Raw genomic sequence first — 20,363 nt, 5'->3', positions numbered from 1 at the left:
GAGGTTAATCAAGAGAAAGAGTCCCGTATCCGATATTACATATCATGCAGATGAGGCCGGGAAGATCCAAGGCATCGACAAGTTCTATTGGTGAAAGCCTACGGAGCAAGTCTGCCTAAGACATTTGCCTCGCACAAATGGCACATGGCCTTGGACTATTACATATGACATTTCTTCATACTGTTGGGCTGCGTCGTAGTCTAGGACTGTGGGCGTACGCAGCTCACAAGGCAGGCCAGGAGAGTCGAGGTGGAGAAGCAGATGGCTTTCGAGGAAGGGAATGGACGGGGAGAAGACAGCAAAGTCGGACAATAGAAGCTCTCAACAAAAGCACGCTGTAGATTTGGATTCCATTAGGTTCTACATTTTAAATGAACTGGTTGTACGCTGTTGACAACGATCCTATGGAGAGCGGATAGCTCTTGTGGAAAGTTGTGCAATCCCCCGGTCTTCAACAAACATATCAGTAATAAATGGAAATCAGCGTTTCTTCATCTTCAGGACTACACGCTCCTGGGCCACAAGAAGTTGTGTCTTTGCCGCTACTGGCCGCGCTGTTGATTGCCGCACGTCAAGCCAGGAGCAGCGCCGCAAGGCCACGAATGTGGTTCGACATGAGAAGCGACGGGAAGAGCCATGTGGGCGTCATGGGCATATGGTGGGTTCACAGTGACATGATACACTGGGGTTTTGCGTACCCAGCGCAGGCCGACTGGTGTGATGCGGCATCTCGTAGCCCGCAGCCGCAGAACTCTGCCCCTGCAGCGGAAGGCGGTGAAACAAAATGAGGGTCGAAGAGCGGTGGCTCATTGGTTCTAGCCAGCCCGCAGCAGGCACTAAAGCTTGCCACTACGCCCTAGCATCCACCCGGAACCGATTGTCCCTGAGCTGCCAAAGTGGTGCGAACGCAGATCAGGGCGTCAACCTTCTCCAATTTAATCCGCCTCCTTTGCTCTTCTTTTACTCCCCTCTTCACTGCACCACACCCCTCGCCACCGAGCCTCTCACTCCTCCCACAGTCCTTCTTTTGTGAGCCTCTACCGACGAGAAGTGCGCACAGCAACTTTTCATTGTTATCGCAACGCAGCCACAATGTACGTGCCCGATAAGACGCGTGGCGAATACACCCAGGTGCTAACGGTTGCGCCAGGAATTCCACCGCCTTCCTGACGCCAATGGCGCAGGACACGTATTGGGGCTCCTTCGAGGAGATCTCAAAGTACAATGTCCAGCTCAACTACTTCGAGAAGATGTGGCTCGCATGGTACACATGGATGGGCAACGACGTCCTGGCAACGGGTATCATGTCTTTTGTCATCCATGAGGCATTCTACTTCGGGCGCTCGCTACCCTGGATCATCGTCGACACCATTCCGTACTTCAGGCGGTACAAGCTTCAACCGGTATGTCCAGACCATGGCGAGCGTAGGCACGATCAAAGCTAACGGCAAGCAGGCAAAAATCCCCACCGCTTGGGAACAGCTGCAATGCGCCCTCCTCGTCCTCGTTTCCCACTTTACTGTCGAGCTCCCTCAGATCTGGCTCTTCCACCCTATATGCCAGTACTTTGGTCTCGGCACCTCTGTCCCGTTCCCCAGCCTTTTCACAATGGCCTACCAGATTGCCATCTTCTTCGTCCTCGAGGACGCCTGGCACTACTGGATGCACCGCCTCATGCACGCAAGCTCGTTCCTCTACAAGAACATCCACAAGATTCACCATCAGTACTCGGCTCCGTTCGGCCTCGCCGCTGAATATGCCTCCCCCATCGAGGTCATGGTGCTTGGTTTTGGAACCGTCAGTGCACCCATCATATGGTGCGCCATCACCAAGGATCTTCACATTTTGACCATGTACACTTGGATCGTGCTCCGTCTGTTCCAGGCCATCGATGCGCACAGCGGTTACGAGTTCCCCTGGAGCCTGCACCACTTCCTGCCCTTCTGGGCTGGCGCTGAACATCATGATGTGCACCACGAGAAGTTTATTGGAAACTATGCGAGCAGCTTCAGGTGGTGGGACTTCTGCCTTGACACCGAGGCTGGTGCCGAGGCCTCCAAGAAGAGAAGGGAAAAGAAGATTGCCAAGCTCAGGAAGGCTCAGTAAATCAACGGGAAGATGAATCGAACGACAAGATACTGATATCAACCCGTGAAACTGCCAAAAGTCCGATGGTTTGAGCCATCGTGGGACTACTCACCACTCACCCCATATAAGGTCCGAGCTCTGAGTGGAAACCGGAATCGGCGTTTGGGTAGATGGGCAGCGGCTGGCATGCCCTTTGGCAGGAATACTAGAAACTAATGACCCGTGGTAATGGGTGGCAGGGGAACTTGTATATATAGGAGGGGTCTTCATAGAATCACTATACCTAATAACTATCACGGTCGCTACGCTGACTTGCTATTTTTCAATGCTCGCCTGTGCATTAGGCTATGTGCAAAGGCTCTGTGATGACGAGCAAAAATCATTTCATTTTGCGATATTCATATCTGAGCACGCACTTGATATTTGATATGGAGTCGAGCAATCAGGTGAAGGCGCGATTTGGTTACGGTCTTGGCGGGAGTGAATCGTCGGATGATTTTCGGGCATCTCAAGCTCCCTCAACTTTCTTTGAGCGACCTGGAACCCGCAAAGACCACCACACGACTCTTACCACCACCTAGTTGATAATATGAGCTCTTCCGCGCGGCCAGTTGTCCACCAGGACTATATTGCGAAGATCAGATACTCCAACGCGCTGCCTCCGCCGCCATGTCCTCCCAAGCTCCTCGACATCCCCAACACTGGTCTTTCAAGCGGACAATACACTTCAGCGGGGTTTGCTTCCAGGCTCGCGCGTGAACAGCCGCTGAATATCGAGGCGGATGCTGAGCTGGGCATGTCAATCGACTTGGTCGGTATCCCAAAGGTCTTCGATGGCGATGAATCTGGTAAGAGGGAGCATAGCGCGCGCTTTCTTTCACAACCTAACGCGTAGTATAGCTATCCAGGCGATGCCACAACCACCGCCACTACATGCTGCCGATAGGGCATTAATGCGCCCGCCCAATGCGCTCGGAAAAGTGAATAACAATGCGACGAGCATCACTTTCCTGCGACGAACCGAATATGTCACCTCCAGCACAACAGGCGGGTCAAAGTTTGAGTCTAGTAACTCGACGAACACTATGCGCCTGCGAAGGAAGCGGAAGACGGCAGAGACGTCTCTGGACGACCCGACAAACATCGCCAGACACATACTAAAGGGCTTCAATATCGCATATCCGGCGGACGCGTACAACGGACAGGACAGCGCAGAGAACCTCAGGGCAGCAGACACAACACCTGAAGAGCGACAAGCCTGGAACAAGCCCAAGAATCCTAGGAACCCCAGCCTCAAACTCCTCGATTCCTATCCGCTTCTGCCAGACTGGGACGCCACACCTGACACGGGTGGATACATGGTCTTCAAGTTCACGGCGCCGCCAATCAACAACCCTCTCGACCCCTCGTACGATGCACGTCTCGATGTCGCACTCCTTCGTCCAGCCGGTCAGACGATACAAGACCAAGACCTGTACCACCAAGAGCGAGAAGCACACAAGAACGACCACACAGCACCGGTACCTATCCCGCGATACCAGTTCGAGTTCTTCCTGCCCCCGAGCAAAGACAAAGTCCACGGCATCAAACGCAACTTCACAACGCACGACCCCACAAACGACGCAGACATCGATTTCGACATTGCCGAAGACGACGAAGGCCAACCGCGCAAATGCTTCAAATACGAGAACGTCCGCACGTATGAGACGTCGCAACAGGTTGGCGACCCACACGATACCTATGGCGACGTGGTGGCGCTGGCTTTGCATGATCCGGAGAGACATGCAGAGCAGAGGCTGAGGGATACCAAGTTACAAAAGGCGGCGTACTTTTACCCCATTATCCAGAAGACGAGCATTCGGCCACGACGACCCGGTCGAGTCGACTTGGTGGGCGAGGAGCAGAAGGTGGATGTAATTGAGGCTGCGGGACGGGAGCCAGGCGGTGAGGCGGAAAGGAGGGAGGTGTTTAGGCGGAGGGCTGAGGGTGTTGAGGTGTAAGTTTAGCGAGGCTGTGAGACTGGCTGAAGTAGGGTATGTCTGCCCTAAAGTGGATTTGATTTAATCATCAGCGTTGGCGTCCAGAGGTTGAAAATGTGCACCACCTACCTACCGCAAGTACGATATAAAGGAGAATTACTATCTGGGTTTGATTAGTTCTCCACTGGTCCATGCATGTAGCGACGCTTAATAACACCGTCGGTCTTGAGGCACTGAATATCCATGGCAGAGTTGCACGAATGAAGGAATATTCTCTACAGGTACACTACTGAGCTCCACACACACACACACACACACACACACACACACTAAGGCTTCGTGTTTCACAATACTACTCTATATCATCTTTATAGTATTTTCCTAGTGGCAAATGCACGCTAGGGGTCACTGACAAAGGATGTTGTCTAATAGCTACTATGTCATCTCTCCCACTTCACTGTCTCCTTCCCTGTCTTCTTCCTAGAACCACGGCCTACACCTAATCCAAAGCCAAAAAGAAGACTAGACGCAGCAGGGCTCGAACCTGTAATCTTCTGCATCACCCCACCCGGCTGAAGTGGTTAAGCTTGAACAGAATTGAGCTGGATGCGCGCGCGACTTATCAAATTACGAATTTGCCGGGCGCGGCTTACGCCATTTGGTGCGGGCGCCTTACGATTAAGCGATGAGTGAGGTGATAGAGCAACAGTGCTTATCAATACTACAGCGAACGACAGTGAGAAATGGGGTGCGTGGACTAGGGATTACAGGTAAAGGGCCCCAGGCTGATCAATATGTTATATTGCGAGGCAACGCTAGAACAGGCTCTCCTCAAACTGTCTCGCTATCTCTAGCATCTCGGCATCAAGTCTCGAGCCGCTCAAGAATGTAATGCTAAACGGCAACATACCTTCGTCTTCCTCTCTTCCGCTCAGTTCAGAAACTGGATACATACCAGCCGGCACAGCAACACCACAAAGATCAAGCACGTTAGCGAAATGCGTAAACTCACCTAAGACACTGTTCGTCTTGATAGGGTCAGCAAGTACTTCGTCGATCCTCCAATGTGTCGGTGTGGTGGGTACAACCACAATATCAACACCGGTTGCAGCGTAAGCGAAGACGTGCTCTGCTTGTCGCATATACAACGCTTTTGCTTGCAAGTCCCGGTAAGCGTCGACTGCGGAGCTTTTTCGATTCACGACGGCGTCCATGATCTGTGTGATGATGGGATGGAGAGCGGCGCGGTTCTTTTTTAGGAAGTCGTCTGGCAGCGAAGCAAGACGTTCCGAGACGAAAGATCCGTCATAAAGAAGTTGTCCAGCCTTTTGAAAGGGCGACCAGTCGATGGGCTTGAGTGCTCCGCCGAGCCTTTGTAGCTTTGCTATTGCTTCGTTGAACATTCTACGGGCAGGGAGGGAGCAGATTGCTAATGCTTCAGGCGGCGGAATGCCGAACTTGAAAGTTCGCGATTGCGGGCCGATGCTGTTGATGTGTCGCTCAAAGGCTATCTCGGGTTTGGCATACGGATCTAGGGGGTCGTGCCCTTCGAGTATCTGCCATATGGTTCGGGCGTCAGATACAGTCTTGGTGCTGAGGGCAATGCAGTCTAGTGACAAGCAGGCGGGCGTCACACCGCGGAACGATATGGTCCCGCGTGTGGGCTTGTAGCCGACGATTCCGTTAAAGCCTGCTGGTACTCGACCTGATCCAGCTGTGTCCGTGGCCAGAGAAAAGGAGACTAGGTTTGCACCCACGGACAGTGCGCTACCACTGCTTGAGCCGCCGCTGATATAGTCTTTGTGATGAACCGAGTGGGTGATGCCATAGGGGCTGCGACACCCAACTAGCCCAGTGGCGAGCTGATCGAGGTTGGTCTTACCGATGAATAGAGCGCCCTCAGCAGTGACTCTGTCGTACACCACAGCGGACACAGAGGGTACGTGGGCGAGTGGAGGACAGGCAGTTGTCGTGGCGATTCCCGCAACGTCTATCGAGTCCTTCACACTAAATGGGATGCCGAAGAGCGGTGGGAGCGTATTACGATCAGGAAATTGGGCTACAAGCTTCCTTGCGGTATCAAGAGCGTTCTCTCTTGATTCGAGATGTATCCACACCGCTGGATCAATACTCTTGTACGCTTCGATCTTATCATAGAGTGCATTGACCACAGTCAGGGGAGAAAGCCCATTCTTGTAGGCTCCATGTAAACTTGGTATTGTTAAGCCCCCATCGAAAGCTGGCGGAGTTTGTGGTGGAGTCGACCCAACATCAACGTTTCTGCTCGACATAGGTGCGAGAACATCCAGGAGTGGCTGCAAGCTACCGATGAATCCGAACAGCCCCTGTGACCAATGTATCATATCCAGTGTCGACTTCTTGAAACATACATTGTTGTATCCGCTTGTTGCTTCCTCGATACCGCAGCACTCAAAGCCGCGATCATTCGCTTCTCGAATTGTGGTAGCAAAGCAGCATTCTGTGGTGACTCCTGCGACGATGAGATGCGTAATAGCTCGCGCTTTCAGCTGATGGAGTATCGGAGTGTTCCAGAACGATCCTTTGCCGGGCTTGTCGATGACGACCTCTCCAGGTAGTGGTCTCAGCTCGTCGACGATGTCGTGGCCATACTCTCCTCGAGTGAGTAAGCGGCCAAGTTCCCCTTTATCGCCAATAACTAGCTTATGTTGTGTATTGCCTGGTGCAGCAGACTGTCTGACCAGCTTTGATGAAGGGCAATCCGAAAGATCTGGGTTGTGCCCTTCTCGTGTATGGACAATCCTCATTCCAACGTTTCGACATGCCTCAAGGAGCCTTTGAGTCGGAGTAATCGAAGCCTGCACAGCTTCAAGGTTGCCTCCCTGTATCTCGCCGAAGCCTTTAGCAAGGAGAAAGTCTCGCTGCATGTCGATGATGAGGAGGGCCGTTCTCTCGAGAGGGAACCTGAAGGCATATGGCTTTGCGTCGAAGGATAGCATCGACGAAGTCAACATCGATTTCGACATTCTTTTCAAAATTATAATCGAGGATGTTCAAGGCTCCAAGGCCGGACAAAAAGACGACGTCTGAATAACTGGAGCACTGCCTGACAGCGATGATGACGGGAAGGAGATGGTGAGACAGAATAGTTAGGGCAAGAGACAAGGAAAAAGGAACTACAATACCTACATTCACAATCGCATAGCTATCAGATAAATGTTGCAGTATCAGAGCTCACCGGGCGGCGCATGTGCGGGCCTTCGGCGGGCGGCGGCGCGAAGCGTCAAGGTTCGTTATCTGGGGAAGACTAACCAAATCATATCTAGTGCTTCATATGTCCACAATATGGATCGCTGCACCAATCATGCTTCCTCCATCCATCAACAAGTCTATTATAGTTGTCAGGTCTAGCGCCACAGGTGATTTGCATCATTCTCTAGATCTTGCAGACCCTTTGAAAGCGATATGCGACAAGTCCGCCCTGTCACTGGCACTCTGGCACTCTGGCGCGCCGTAGGCCCCTATCTCTCGGCAGGATAAGAATGCTGATTTCGCATCCTAGAGGTGGCCTTAATGATGAATGCTGACCCTTGTTTGAAGTATATGTATGTGCATGAAGTCCACATCCAATGCGGTTCATCTCTTCAGACCCAATACTCGTATTGTACTACCACGTATATCACCATGTTCGTCCACAAGGCGAAGCTCGCACCTCACCTCCATCTCAGAGTCCCCGCTAAGAGTGGCAAGTATGGTTCGCGTTGGTCTAATAAAGGTATATGCAGAGGGCCCACCATTCAGTCACTCATAGCACAGCTGACGAATACAGATCTTGACCCCATCCCTCCCGAGAAACGTACATGGGGCGGCATCGATTATTGGGCATACTGGGCGTCGGATATGTTGGCCCCTCCGCTGGCTGCTACTGTTAGTAGTGTCATGGCATTGGGCTTCACAGCTAGAGAAACCATCCCCATCGTTTTCTTCGGGTTTGCAATCTGCAGTGTGGTGATTACGTTGACTGGCAAGATGGGTGCTACCTACGCTGTTCGTAAAGTCCATTAAATTTCAAGCGAAACATACGCTGACTTCAAACCTGCACCTTTAGGCTCCTTTCCCAGTCATCATCCGAAGCACCTTTGGGATGTATGGGTCGTTCCCAGCGATTTGTATTAGAGGTATACTCTTGTCTCATGTCTACACGAAGAACTGCTAACGTAGTTTCAGCTTTCGTTGCCCTTATGTGGACTGCGATTCTTACAGTACAGGCTGGAAATTTTCTACAGCGCTGCATCGAGGCTATCTGGCCAAGCTTCATTCACTTTCCGAATCATCTCTCGAAGGATGCTGGCATAGACTGTGAGAGACGCATCCCATTGAAGATATACGCGATTTACTAACTCTGATACAGCTGCTGGGATCCTCTGCGTGTTCCTGTACTGGTTCATGCAGACTGCGCTTGCGCTCATGCCCATTTCAAAGCTGCGCATCCTCTTCTGGGTCAAGGGTGTTGTTGTCCCGCCGACTTTCTTCGCCTTGTTTCTCTGGGCGGTTATTGTAACAAAAGGGTGAGTAAGTCTGCCATGCGCAAGATATGAGGCTGACCGGTTGTCTAGCGGTGGTCCTCTGATCAGGGGGAAGGTTGATATAAAGTCTGACTACATGAATTCTGCATACTCAGCCCTTACAGGACTTAATGTCATCATCGGCCTCTTCTCATCATTAGCTGTCAACATGCCAGATTTCGGTCGATTTTCCAAGAATAGGCTCGCGGGTCCCCATCAGTTTCTTGCTCTTCCAATCATCGGCACGCTAGGTGCTCTTACACCCATCTTTGTTACTGACGCCCACTCCTATCTGTGGGGTGAGTTCGAGTGGTACATGCCGGCGGTCATAGCTAAGTTCGACTCCCGTGCTGCGAAGTTCTTCGTTTCTGCCTCCTTCATTCTTGCAACCATTGGCAATCAGGTCGCCGCCGGTACCTATCCTTTCTCAAACGATATCACGGGGATGGTAAGACATTCCATGTACGAGCTGCGTCTAAGACTTACACTGACTGTATAATTCTACCCTGTCAGGCACCGAAGTATATCAACATCTTCAGGGCTACCATCTTCATCTCGATCTTCTGTATCATCTCTACGCCATGGAACATCATCAAGAATGCATCCGGTCTGCTTGCTTTTCTATCTGGCTATTCTTGTCTCATGGGCCCTCTCGCTGGTACAATGGTCTGCGACTACTACCTCATCAAGAAATGTAAACTCGACGTTGATCAATTGTACACTGGTCGTGGTATCTACTGGTACAACGGCGGCTGGAACTGGAGAGCATACGTGTCCTTCATCATGGGCTTCGCTCCTCTTCTAGCTGGATTTGCAAAGAGTATTGATCATTCGCTCAATGTTGGCGGTGCTTGGAAGATTTACACATTCGCTTGGATCTTTGGTTTCTTCCTGTCGCTTCTGACGCACTACATTATCTGCACCTACGTCGCAGTGCCGACAGAGTCCTTGGTTGAGCATGCAGTCTACCCGCCACAGAAGGAAGAAGAGACCTCTCCTGTCCTTGAAGGTCAAGATGAACTAGCGAAGGAGACATATGTCACTAAGGAGAAGGAGATAGCCGATATGGCCTAGATAGGCTCGAGTCTTCTTTGGGCGGTAGGATCCGGTATTGCAGGATAGAAAACGTGTATGAACCTCGAGAGATAGTTTGCAGAATATCGTGATGTTCGTCTAGATTGCTGATGTTGGTGTTCGACTCTAGCTGTGATGGTGGCTGGCGTTCTCCTTAGTCGCGCGCTGAATAATACTCGCTTGTTCAGCGACTTGATTCGTTCAGTCTTCTACATCTTATCTCCACCTCGACGTCTCCACGATTGCTATCATGCACCTATGTCCAGTGCCTGGGGCCCGGTGCCTCGCTCCGCAATCTCCATTCCAGTTGTTTTGCATCTGGCGTGCATCTCGCTCTATCCAGATCCTTTACCACGACGCTGGGAGTATATCAAGCATCGACCGCACGCCACCGTCAACGAAGTTTGCAGTCCAGTTCATCGTATCGGTAATAATTTTCTTCAAATTTCATGTAAAGTTCAAGGCTATCTTTGTTGCTAAAGTCTAACCAAAGATCAACCTCGCTCTTCTGTGTACTTACCGTAACACCTATTACAGCTTACACTTCGAACCACAGGCGAATGTTTATATAGAAGCAGAATCTGTGAATGTGAGCCATTCATCTCATCACTAGCTCCGCTTCGTTCTAAAATAGCTGACTAGGAGTCCTTCGCAATCATATTCTACACTCTCTGACACATATAGGTCTGAAGGACTTTGCGGATCTTTCCGAATGCCGAAAACAACTCGGGATTTACGCGAAATATTCCAGGCGTAGGTAAGATATATTCATCATTCTCAAGTCTTCCCATTTGTTACTCTTCATAGTTATACGCTAATAATATCTCACTAGCTGTTACCCCCACCTTCAGCCATGGAGTTCAGCCCGACGCAACCTTTCACGCCGAATGAATTCTTTCCGGCTTCTGTTGAACATCAGAATGGCGCAAAGATACGTGCTCGCCGTCCATGTGATCCTTGCCGACGCCGCAAGTCGCGATGCGAAGTAATTGGAGGCAATCCACCCTGTCTTCTGTGCCGCTTCCATCGACAGGAATGCACTTTCAATGACGACCCACAGCCACGGAAACGGCGAGCAGCGGCCATGAATGAAGAGCTTACTCCAGCCAACCGGGTTCAATCGTCTGTTGTTCTTGAGACTAGTAGAAGTGCTGGACTGTCACCTCAAGATGGACCGAAGATTCGACAAGATCAGCCTATTGACGATTATGCAAATTTGAGAGGACCTTCACTACTAAAAAAAACTCTAGGTCTACAGTCACACAGGCACAGTCGACTTATAGGCTCCACTTCCGAGTATGAGCAATTGCTCCTGGAACTTGATCAATCTGGAGGAAAGGGGGAAATTGCTTTCGGTCTGTCTGCACTGAGAAGGGTTTCTGTTGATACAACATTCGTATTGTCGCTAGATGTGGGGACACAGAATCACCAAAACGATATACCAGACCTAGATGCGATCGAGACGATTGTTGCACCCCACGGCCAAGCTCTGATACATCTGTATTTTCGAATAGTGCATCCCAGTTTTCCAATCTTGCACAAGAAGGTGTTTTTGGAAAAGTATGAGCGAACCCATCGAGAGTTCTCTCCACCACTTTTGGCCGCAGTATACCTATTAGCGTTGAATTGGTGGTCTTACTCAACTGAACTGTCCTTCCTTCCGAAGCCTGATGTTTCTCGCCTGGAGATGCTAGCACTGACATCTATAAGTAACATCATCCATCGGCCGAAGCTCTCTACCATCCAAGCGGGACTGCTCTTGCTTCAACGCCCCGAAGGAGATTGCTGGGCGCTAACTTCTCAATTGGTCGGACTTGGGCAACAGTTGGGTCTTCACCTTGATTGCACCAGTTGGAAAATACCCCTGTGGGAAAAGGGGTTGAGGAAGCGCCTAGCGTGGGCGATATTTATGCAGGACAAGTGGGGTGCTCTAGTACATGGAAGGCCGTCGCATGTAACGTCCACAGACTGGGACGCGCAGCCTCTTCAGGACGACGACTTCCCCGAGAATGCTGCTGACGAGGATGACGAAGACGGCAGTACTGAGGTGGAGAAAGGGCGAACGCTTTTTTGCGAGATGATCAAGCTCACCCAGATTCTAGCGCTCATCCTATCGAGCTTTTACACACTCAAGGCAGAACGCGAGTTTGCACGTCGTGCGCACGAGGGAGTGCGTTGGATCCTTGAAACGGCAAAGCCCTTACAGATAAGCCTTCGACAGTGGCACTCTAACTTACCGGTTACCTTGAAGATGGAGGATCTGGCCGCAAGGAAGCTTTCTTCAACAGGTCAGCCCTCATCTCATACGCCTATCTGCTTACCCAAGCCATATTTCGATGTAAACAGTTTTTTTTTTGCGTTTGACTCATCGCAGTACAGGCTATCTTCACCTTGGATATTACGCTGTGGAAATCACATTGCATCGACGGATTATACGCTCTTTGTCTTCAGCAGATGAGCCAGTTCTTCGATCGATATGCCGCCAAGCAGCCCAAACCCGGCTGATTTCTGCCATGGAGTTTGTTCAACATCTTCGACCGGAACATCTTCAGTCATTTTGGTACTCGGCATCAAAATACAACTTCGCACTTGTTGGCACGTTCATATCACTCCTTTGGGCGACGGCGTCTGATAAGGAAGAAGCCCAAACGTATCGAGAGCGGCTCGACGAATATCGGTGGATGTTGCGGCTGTCTTCGAAATCTGCTGATTTCCTGGAGCGCGCTCTGAGTATGCTTGCTACATCGACTGGTGTACTGGTCAAAGCTATTCCGGAGAAGCCAGACTTTGAGCGAATCCTGAATCGATACCAACGCCGAGCGAGAAACGACTCTTTTCCTGGAATTGAGCAGTCTGGAGATATCTCACATGTTCCACCGGTCACGTATCAATCGGAGTCAGAGCTCCATGAAAATACTTCCCCTGAAAACATTGTGGGTGAGCCACCTTCGGAGAGCAACATCGTCGGAAGTGAATGGAATGTACACCCGGCATGGTTCAGTACACTGAGTGAGGCGAGTGGTACATTTGGAGACCCTGACGGTGGCGATCTGTCAAACGCCTATATAAGTCTGGATGACAGCCAACTCGAACTTGACTTCCAACCACAGTAGATAATGTATACTTCTCAGGTACACAGTAGCGTCTGTCCACGACGTATTTGCAGTCGGCTTCCAACGTGCTCTCACCCCGTTTACCCCCATATGTTATCCTTAATTCAGCAAGCCCCCATCAAAAACCCTCGCAAGGGGCCTGTAGTCCAGTGGTAAGACGCCCACACAACAAGTCCACAAACAATCCGAGCCGGCCCGCCCAAAGCCTCCCTCCCTCCCATCCGCTTTCCGAGCCGAACAAGCCGCCGTCCAAAGCCTTGTTATCCGAGCCAACTTTGTCCAAACCCGGTCAAAGCCTTGAATTCCGAGCCAACTTTGTTCTAAAGCTTAATGACTCCGAGCGTTGGTTGGTTGGTAGTCGGTAGTCCGAGTCGACTGGGATGGAATGTGTGTTGTGGGAGACGCGAGTTCGAGTCTCGCCAGGCCTGATTCTTTTTGCTTTGTCTCGTTTTGTGGAATCCGAGGGTGGGTGATGCGTACGAGTGAGATTAGTTAGATGAGAACAACGCCTATCGATGATCCACGGAAGGGTTCTTCTAATTAGGATCGTGCGATGGGGAGAATCGAAGGGTATCATTTCATATTCTAATCTAATAGCATCAGCATCAGTATCAGTCTCACCGACCGTCATTCGAGCATAATGACTAACCTACCTGTACACATCCCAGTACGCCAACCCAATGCACGAGACCAATGTCCCTGTAACGCTGAATATACACGGTATGCCTCCTCTCATACTCTCGCCTCACTTCTTCCCAATGCTGAACCCCCTCGTCATATAATCAGCGCTATTCCCCATCTTCGGCTTATTATCAGTCTTGTTGAACAAGCTATTGACATTATCGTTTTGCGCGAGCTTTCTCCTCTTGTTCCTCTCTTCCTGCTCCGCCAAGACTTTCCGCGTCAGTGACGCTGTCGTGGAGTTCTTGATACCATTGCTAGCTGCTGGTACGGGCTTGTCGTTTTTGGCTTTCTGTTTGTCCTCGTCGGAGGACGGCTGTTTGGATGTGGTGCCGTTCTCGCCGGTTTCGCCGTTTGTGTCTTTCTCGGCGTTCTTCTTCCTCTTCTTGCTTCCGGGCGCTTTCTTCAGCGCGTGCGTGAGGCCCTTTTCCTTCAGTGTTTTGACGCGGAGGTTTAGACGGGCGATGTCGGTTGGTGCGGTTGGGGCGATGGGTATAACGTCGTTTTCGGCGTAGGGCTCGTTACACTGTCGTCTCGTTAGATTTCTAGCTGTGCCAGGGGACTGGGATATGCGTACCGTCAAGCAACCATTCCCTTTGACCTCCTTGACCACACTTCCCGCAAATGCATGCCCACACGGCACGAGATACACCGCCTTTGCATTCGGTCCCAGCGCCGTCCCTGTAATCGGACACACCCACTTCTCTCCCCTCCCCTTCTCGCCCTCCTCTTGAGCAATCTCAAACTTGATCTCTACGACATCCTTCAGGCCCTTGACTCTATCGCCAAATGTCCCTAGCTCGGCAAATCCACCCTCAACCGTACCCTTCACTCCGCCCACTTTGCGCATCTCCGCCTTCTGAGCATCGTCGTCGTCTTTGAGGAGGAACTCGATGATGCTGTCTTTATTGTATAGCACACCCGCCGCATCGCTGACAACTGGTCGTGCCAGCGGTTTCCGGGTGAGGGGATCCACCGACCATGCGTATTCCTGCTTTTCGGATTGCGCCTCTTTGATTTGCGCGGATGTGAGAGCTTTGGCGGCTTCTTTGACAAGTTCACGCCGCTTAGGGATGCTACCGCCGTCGTTACCCATGGTTGTACGGGTAGTGGGAATAGGTTGTTGGGGCAGGTGGTGGTTGTGTTGCGGAGAAGATGCGGAGGTTTGAGATGGATTAGGACAGAGCGCACGGGCCAGAGGTACATGAATTTTGGAAACCAAAGGTGAGATTGAAACTCAAGTTAACCTGCAACGAAGAGTGCATCTTAGAAGATCTTTGGAAACACTTGTTGCTTTCAGCGGAAGTGTAGCCGCCTAATATGATACATCTATAATATACAGGAACCCCCATATCCTCATGCTTCTAGTTGCGTTATATGCCTCAAAACGCCTATCTATGCTCGTATACGTATCTACATCTTGGGTAGAACCACAGGCATCTAGGCCCGAGGCGTTATGCTCTCACGTCCCCCGGGGTTTCCCAGTATTTTCTCCAAGGTCCGTTGCCGCTCTTTCCTCTTGCAGCCTTCACCACATCTCCTTCTGCCTCATCATTTAGATACCCATGTAAGTCCACCTCTTCGGATGCCATTCCTTTGTCTTGCGCGTCCTTTGCTCCCTCCCACTTCCGGCCACTTTTGTACATGATCCGCTGGATGAACGACGAAAGTATCGCTCTCTCCTTCTTGAAAGGTGGCTTCTGCTCTTCCGCTACCAAGTTGGAGAAGAGCAATCTGTCGTACACGCCGTGGATTTTGCGTAGCGCGATGATAGCATCTTCTCGCGCCTCGCCCTTGAGATATACGGCACCGACACCGTTGCCGTACTTCTGCTGCCCACCGACGCCGAGCTGAAGGCGGATGTTCTGGGCAATGGGCCTGAGAACGGTCAATGCATCGATGAGATCCGAAGCCTTCGCTAGCGGGAATGCGCCGGCAAGCTCGGCAAACATACTGACAGCCTTCGCATCTACATCTTCGAGCGTTTTTGACATCAAGTTCAGTATTTGGCTTGCGTGCTTGAGCGAGTTGTGGTTGTTCTTGTCGCGAACGCAGGTGCTCATTGCGATTCTGAAGGTACCAGGTCGAGGCTCGAAGCCTTTGCCCACCAAGTCTTCTTGCAGAAGCTTGACGGCAGCAGCGGAAGCACGGTTCTGGCGTAGGTTGCGGAGACGCATGTGGAGGTTGTTGAGATCAGGGGTGATATTGTAGGTAGTAGGGTCGGTCAGCAGGTCCCAGTACTCTCGAGCAGCTTTGCTTGCGGCAATCTTCTGGCATGCTTCCTGTACCACGGAAAGCGTGTTATTGCCTGGTTGGGCGTATGAAAGTGGATTTGACACTGCACTTCCTACACCTTGAGGGGTCAGAGCAAGGAATTCGTCTCCACGCTTTGGTGGTTTCCCAGGTGCCAGGTGATCATCGTCGAAGCGCTGTTGTTTGGAGACGTACGAAGCTCGCAGATGTGGAAGCGGTGCTTCTTGCCTTCCTGGGCTACCTAATCGAGGGAGGAGTCGCGGGATGTCCATGGTTTGCTCAACCAGAGAGAGCACATCATCCCAGTCGCGAGGTCGGCTGCCAATCAGAAGCAGTCTACCCATTGCGCAAACCAGCTCTTCATCAATGATCATGTCGGCGTTTCTCCACCTGTTAACGATGCCTTCCCACATCCTTCGCCCTTCCATGATACCTCGTTCCTTACGTGCTGCAGCCTCTTCTTCCGTCTCTCCTTTTGGAGCGTTGATCAGCAGGCTTTGTCTCATGGCGTTGATTATGGTGATGTATGTGACCTCGTTCGCCGCCCCACGCCCAGTTTCTGGTATCTTTCCCGCCACGCCCCATAATGCGTCCATATCCAGCGCCCGGGCGCAAACTCGCAGGGCGGCATTTGTATGGATGATGGACGGCTCGACTCGTGAGTTTGGTGCGTAGAGCGAGTGGTATACTGAAAGCGCTTTGCTGAGGACACCCGAGGTATGTGCGTTTATAGACAGTCCTCGAAGCAGGATCGTGTACGTGTATGAATCCGGAAACTGTGCGCGCTTCTTCATCTGAGGTCGAGTTAGCTAGCCTCTCGATAACCCAGGGTAGACCAGACGTACTTCGTTATACACCTTGAGCGCATCATTGACCCTCTCTTTGGCTAGATAATGATCGATGATATGGTTCCAGCTGACAACGCATTGCATAGATTGACTCGCCATGCGCACCAGCTGCACCATCTCCGTCACTTTGTCTTTGCCCAGCTCCTTTCTCACAAAGCCAGCCAGCTCTACCGGGTCCTGCAAATATCGCAACTCTTTTTTCCTTCTTTCCCATTCGCTCACCGATAGGGAAGGGTCGCGCTTGCTGAGTCTGGACAAGTTGGGCGTCTCCGCTACTCCAGGCGCAGGTCGTTGGCGCAGGACTGCTCTCTCCCTCTTCTTCTGATTTGCAGCGACGGCAGACTTCTGCCATGGCTCTTCCCTATGCTTTGAAAGTTGCTCGACTTTGTTGCGGTATACAGGCTTCGTGTCTACCGTGCGGACGACTGTGGATAGCAGCCGCCGCTGGCCCTGTTCCAGGAGTGGATTTACATTTCGGCGAAGGCGGTGGGCGTTGGTAGACGGGACATCGAGGGCTTGAAGGCATCGCCAGAGACAAGCGCGGCAATTCAGCATGAGGAGAGCGGTTCGGTATATGCAGGCAAAGGAAACGCGTCTGGTCGTTCACAAAAAAAGTTCCCAACGGTAGCGGATGACCGGGCCGAAAATCCACCACGTGATATTCCGCAACACACGACGCATCCGAACCGAACCATCCAACATGGGGACGGACTACTTGGGACCCTCGTAGCACACAGAACCCGTTAACAAGCCTTCAAGGCCGGTATCCGCTTTGCATCACGCCGTGGAAAGAGCAGGCGGAAAAACAATGTACCCTAATTCAACGACCATGAAGCTACTCATTAACGCCTTGTTAGCTTAGCTCTGGTCTTGCTTTCTCCTCCCGGGGGCCCTCCTAAAGGCAAGGCTGAGAAAAGTAGCCCTGGCCCGAGGAGGCCTACCGCAGCCGAGCGTCCGGGGCCGTCGTAGCGCAGCGCCAGGGTATGCTCTAAGAGTTACCGACAAAAAATAGACGACGGGAGCGAAGCTAGTGCAAGACATACATAGCTTGCCTCTGCTACACCGGCTGCGGTATAGTAGCCTGTTGACTGATCGGTGAGCCTTCTGCCTGCTAGACCAAGACGCGCACACGCCGGCGCTTTTTTTTCTTTCTTGCATCCTTCGGCCAAGGTGGCGGGACCTAAGTACCGTTGAAAGGTGGCACATGGAGGATCTGCGAGCGTGGCTCCCTTGAGATGCATGAAACGCATCAAAATGTCTTGCTTTCCGGCTCGTGATGCGTCTGTGCGAGCATGGGCGGCGAGCATGGCGCACGCCGATTTCGAGGGCGTAGAGTGGTACGAGGGGGGGATTGGTAGAGGAAGCGTGTGTTGTGGGCGCAAGGTGGGTGAGTGCAACATGGTATTTCGTACTTGGGTTGTGGTGCAAGGGTTCTGTCATTGCTTCTCTCTACCAAAGTATTATTATTCCATGATGCCGAAACTGTCCCGTATACTACTACTCAAGGCCCCACACTACCTTGTCCATGGGCCGGCACAGGCAAGTTATGAGCGTCGTCCCAGATGGCTCCTCCCAAAGCGTGGTCTTACGGCCAAGTCCTCGTGGAGCCTGATCGCTGCGGCCGTGTAACACACCAGTCCGCGCCTCTTGACCAGGTCCGCGCGCATGCATCCATCTGCTAGTTTCCGCCGTCAGATGGCGCCGTTCTAGTTGTCACGCTTGCCCTGGCCTTAGTTCTCCAACGGCGCTGGCGCCAAAAAACGCAACATGGTTAAGAAAGTAGTGGTAGTTTAATCTCATAGCTGCCCGCTAACAACGATCTCGCAGATGTATTCCAGATCCTAGCGTGCTCGATATCCGATCCAGCATCATCTGAGGTTTGGGGTTGCCGAGGGAATTCATGTCTCGTGTTCGTTGAACCTTCATCCTGGCCGTTGAGGGTTTTCTTTGCCGCGGATGTTGCCTTTGTTATGCCATGCCTTCGTCATTATACTTGCGCTTCACACTGCGGTTGATACCTGGTAAAGGCAAAAGACGCAGCTCGCTTCAGGGTTTGCAGAAGCAATCCCAGGGAGGCTTCCACCAATATCGCTTAGTCGTGTGATCAAGCAAGGCCTCGAGATCGTGATGTCGTGGTGAATGACACGAACGGAGTGACGGGACTCTGGCCCTTACGATTGGTCCTTGGTACCGACAACAAGTATTACTTCCTTAGGCCTGTCCTCCGTCGAACCGCGCTTCATCACAATTCCAGCCCTTGCTGCATGCGAGCTGCTGGGGTAGAGCTTGTCGATACTTGATCGGGTGTGGCTTCTCGTTTCTTCTCTTCAGTCGTCATAGATGCATATCTCGGCAAATGTGGATATATTGATTGATGGCATGTTGTGGAGGCAAGCCACGTACATCCTGACTGACTTCCCCTCCTTCCCAATCTATCTACAAGCAAACCCCGGCGCCCCCAGTCTGACAGCATCGTAATCTGCTACTAATCCCCGGATACGATAACCCTTTCTCGTGAGCTTTCCTGTGCGTCATCACCGTCGTAATACAAACATCTTCCAAATCCCCCTTTCCATGTCCATGATTGGCCCGCTGTTCGCAGCACTTCCTTCCATAATCCCTGCTGTGGGCAATCAGCATTCAGCATCTAGAATGCAGAGAAAAGTGGTGCGCTGTTGCAGGTGACACTTGGTAAATAAGCTGCTTCTCAAATGTCCATTGGTGGCCTGCCATGTCTGAGTAGTGTTGCGATTTTTTGCGTACGTACGTGGCGAAGCATGCAGAGTGCGAAGTGAGGGGGTGAGGAGCTGGTTTGCCATCTTCACTGCAAGGATGGAGCAAGCATGCCCTGCCAACTTCCTCAGCAGAACAAGGCCTTCGTTTCAGCATCCGCACCGCACCACGCTCGCTTGCTTGGTGTAGTCTAGTTGCTTGAAACCAGCACTGACACCCGACTGCTGAATCATACAAGACATGTAGTTTCAAAAAGCGGAGCTACTACCACCACCATATCGTCTCCTAGGCCTGGAGAAAATAATAATGCGGACAGCGGAACACAAGCACAACGTTGCAATCAAAGAAAGACTGATATGTGGAACTTGGGTAACGGAAATATCCGACTGTAGCGGCACGTTACTGACCCATTTGATTTGTTATACACCGTTTGATGATCATGCGACGGATTGCATTGCGAGGCCCACGGTTTCGTCTAGGGCTTCCCTTGCCGGGTCGCAGATAGAGGAAGGGAGTGGAGAAGTGACCCGGGCCTTGATCTTAGTTCGTTCCACGTTGCTTGTACAAGAGCACAAAGGGCGATCACGCAGGGTCTGAGAACTAGCAGCCAAATCATCGTGGCCAGCATCAGCGCGCCCAAGCAGCTCACCAGACCAAAGGCTGCGGACGAGGAAAACCAAGCATCTGTCTCATGTGCGCAAGTCAAAAAATAATCGAATGAATTGTTTCTGTGGAGCGCCATTCACATGCAGTCGCGTTCTACCCCAAGTGGACGAATGAAACCAAGAAATTTTTGAAGGCCCTCATCCGAACAGAAAACCAGAGGCGTCATCGCAGCAAACCACTAATGCGTAATTCCAAGCTTTTCAAACAGCTCTAACCCCCCTCCCTCCTTCGGAACATTTTGTGGAATAGTTGAACAGCCTATGCTAACTCTTTCGATTTGCCTCTGTGCAAATGTCAACCAAACTAGGAAGAAAGGAAAGACATCTTGTTCCGGCCGTAACACCGTCAATTAGAAACATACAGCCGCCCCCAGTTGAAAATGCA

The 20,363-nt window shown here is 51.6% G+C and overlaps 8 protein-coding genes across 8 annotated transcripts; 4 read left to right on the top strand and 4 right to left on the bottom strand.

The window, feature by feature from the left end:
* The first annotated feature begins 1,150 nt into the window (after positions 1-1,150).
* K460DRAFT_370390 (uncharacterized protein) lies at positions 1,151-2,387 on the top strand. The gene is made up of 2 exons (XM_040934150.1): positions 1,151-1,403; positions 1,456-2,387. The coding sequence occupies exons 1-2, from the start codon at positions 1,176-1,178 to the stop codon at positions 2,104-2,106; spliced, it is 879 nt and encodes a 292-aa protein (XP_040784986.1). The 5' UTR covers positions 1,151-1,175; the 3' UTR covers positions 2,107-2,387.
* A 188-nt stretch (positions 2,388-2,575) lies between these two features.
* Positions 2,576-4,404, top strand: K460DRAFT_370389 (Paf1-domain-containing protein). The gene is made up of 2 exons (XM_040934149.1): positions 2,576-2,936; positions 2,989-4,404. Exons 1-2 carry the CDS (start codon positions 2,678-2,680, stop codon positions 4,086-4,088), a joined length of 1,359 nt encoding a protein of 452 aa, XP_040784985.1. The 5' UTR covers positions 2,576-2,677; the 3' UTR covers positions 4,089-4,404.
* A 327-nt stretch (positions 4,405-4,731) lies between these two features.
* Positions 4,732-7,205, bottom strand: K460DRAFT_370388 (amidase signature enzyme). The gene has a single exon (XM_040934148.1). It carries the CDS (start codon positions 7,070-7,072, stop codon positions 4,883-4,885), a length of 2,190 nt encoding a protein of 729 aa, XP_040784984.1. The 5' UTR covers positions 7,073-7,205; the 3' UTR covers positions 4,732-4,882.
* A 525-nt stretch (positions 7,206-7,730) lies between these two features.
* Positions 7,731-9,685, top strand: K460DRAFT_409836 (uncharacterized protein; the record flags this gene model as incomplete). Its single annotated transcript, XM_040937297.1, has 7 exons — positions 7,731-7,821; positions 7,876-8,093; positions 8,155-8,224; positions 8,274-8,405; positions 8,458-8,614; positions 8,663-9,059; positions 9,125-9,685. The coding sequence occupies 7 exons, from the start codon at positions 7,731-7,733 to the stop codon at positions 9,683-9,685; spliced, it is 1,626 nt and encodes a 541-aa protein (XP_040784983.1).
* Positions 9,686-10,538: 853 nt separating this feature from the next.
* K460DRAFT_359030 (uncharacterized protein) lies at positions 10,539-12,798 on the top strand (the record flags this gene model as incomplete). Its single annotated transcript, XM_040932163.1, has 2 exons — positions 10,539-11,973; positions 12,065-12,798. 2 exons carry the CDS (start codon positions 10,539-10,541, stop codon positions 12,796-12,798), a joined length of 2,169 nt encoding a protein of 722 aa, XP_040784982.1.
* A 745-nt stretch (positions 12,799-13,543) lies between these two features.
* On the bottom strand, positions 13,544-14,575 carry K460DRAFT_409834 (DUF602-domain-containing protein; the record flags this gene model as incomplete). The annotated part of the gene is made up of 2 exons (XM_040937296.1): positions 13,544-14,005; positions 14,057-14,575. 2 exons carry the CDS (start codon positions 14,573-14,575, stop codon positions 13,544-13,546), a joined length of 981 nt encoding a protein of 326 aa, XP_040784981.1.
* Positions 14,576-14,703: 128 nt separating this feature from the next.
* On the bottom strand, positions 14,704-17,181 carry K460DRAFT_346241 (uncharacterized protein). The gene is made up of 2 exons (XM_040931299.1): positions 16,578-17,181; positions 14,704-16,526 (listed from the first exon to the last, which is right to left on the bottom strand). The coding sequence occupies exons 1-2, from the start codon at positions 17,133-17,135 to the stop codon at positions 14,934-14,936; spliced, it is 2,151 nt and encodes a 716-aa protein (XP_040784980.1). The 5' UTR covers positions 17,136-17,181; the 3' UTR covers positions 14,704-14,933.
* Positions 17,182-17,375: 194 nt separating this feature from the next.
* Positions 17,376-18,182, bottom strand: K460DRAFT_184843 (uncharacterized protein). Its single transcript, XM_040927080.1, has one exon. It carries the CDS (start codon positions 18,018-18,020, stop codon positions 17,439-17,441), a length of 582 nt encoding a protein of 193 aa, XP_040784979.1. The 5' UTR covers positions 18,021-18,182; the 3' UTR covers positions 17,376-17,438.
* Between the last annotated feature and the right edge of the window lie 2,181 nt (positions 18,183-20,363).

This window comes from Cucurbitaria berberidis (genome assembly GCF_010015615.1).
Source record: "Cucurbitaria berberidis CBS 394.84 unplaced genomic scaffold K460scaffold_5, whole genome shotgun sequence".
NCBI classification, from domain to species: domain Eukaryota; kingdom Fungi; phylum Ascomycota; class Dothideomycetes; order Pleosporales; family Cucurbitariaceae; genus Cucurbitaria; species Cucurbitaria berberidis.
The sequence above is the reverse complement of the archived record's forward strand: the minus strand, read 5'-3'. Positions and strand labels throughout refer to the sequence as shown.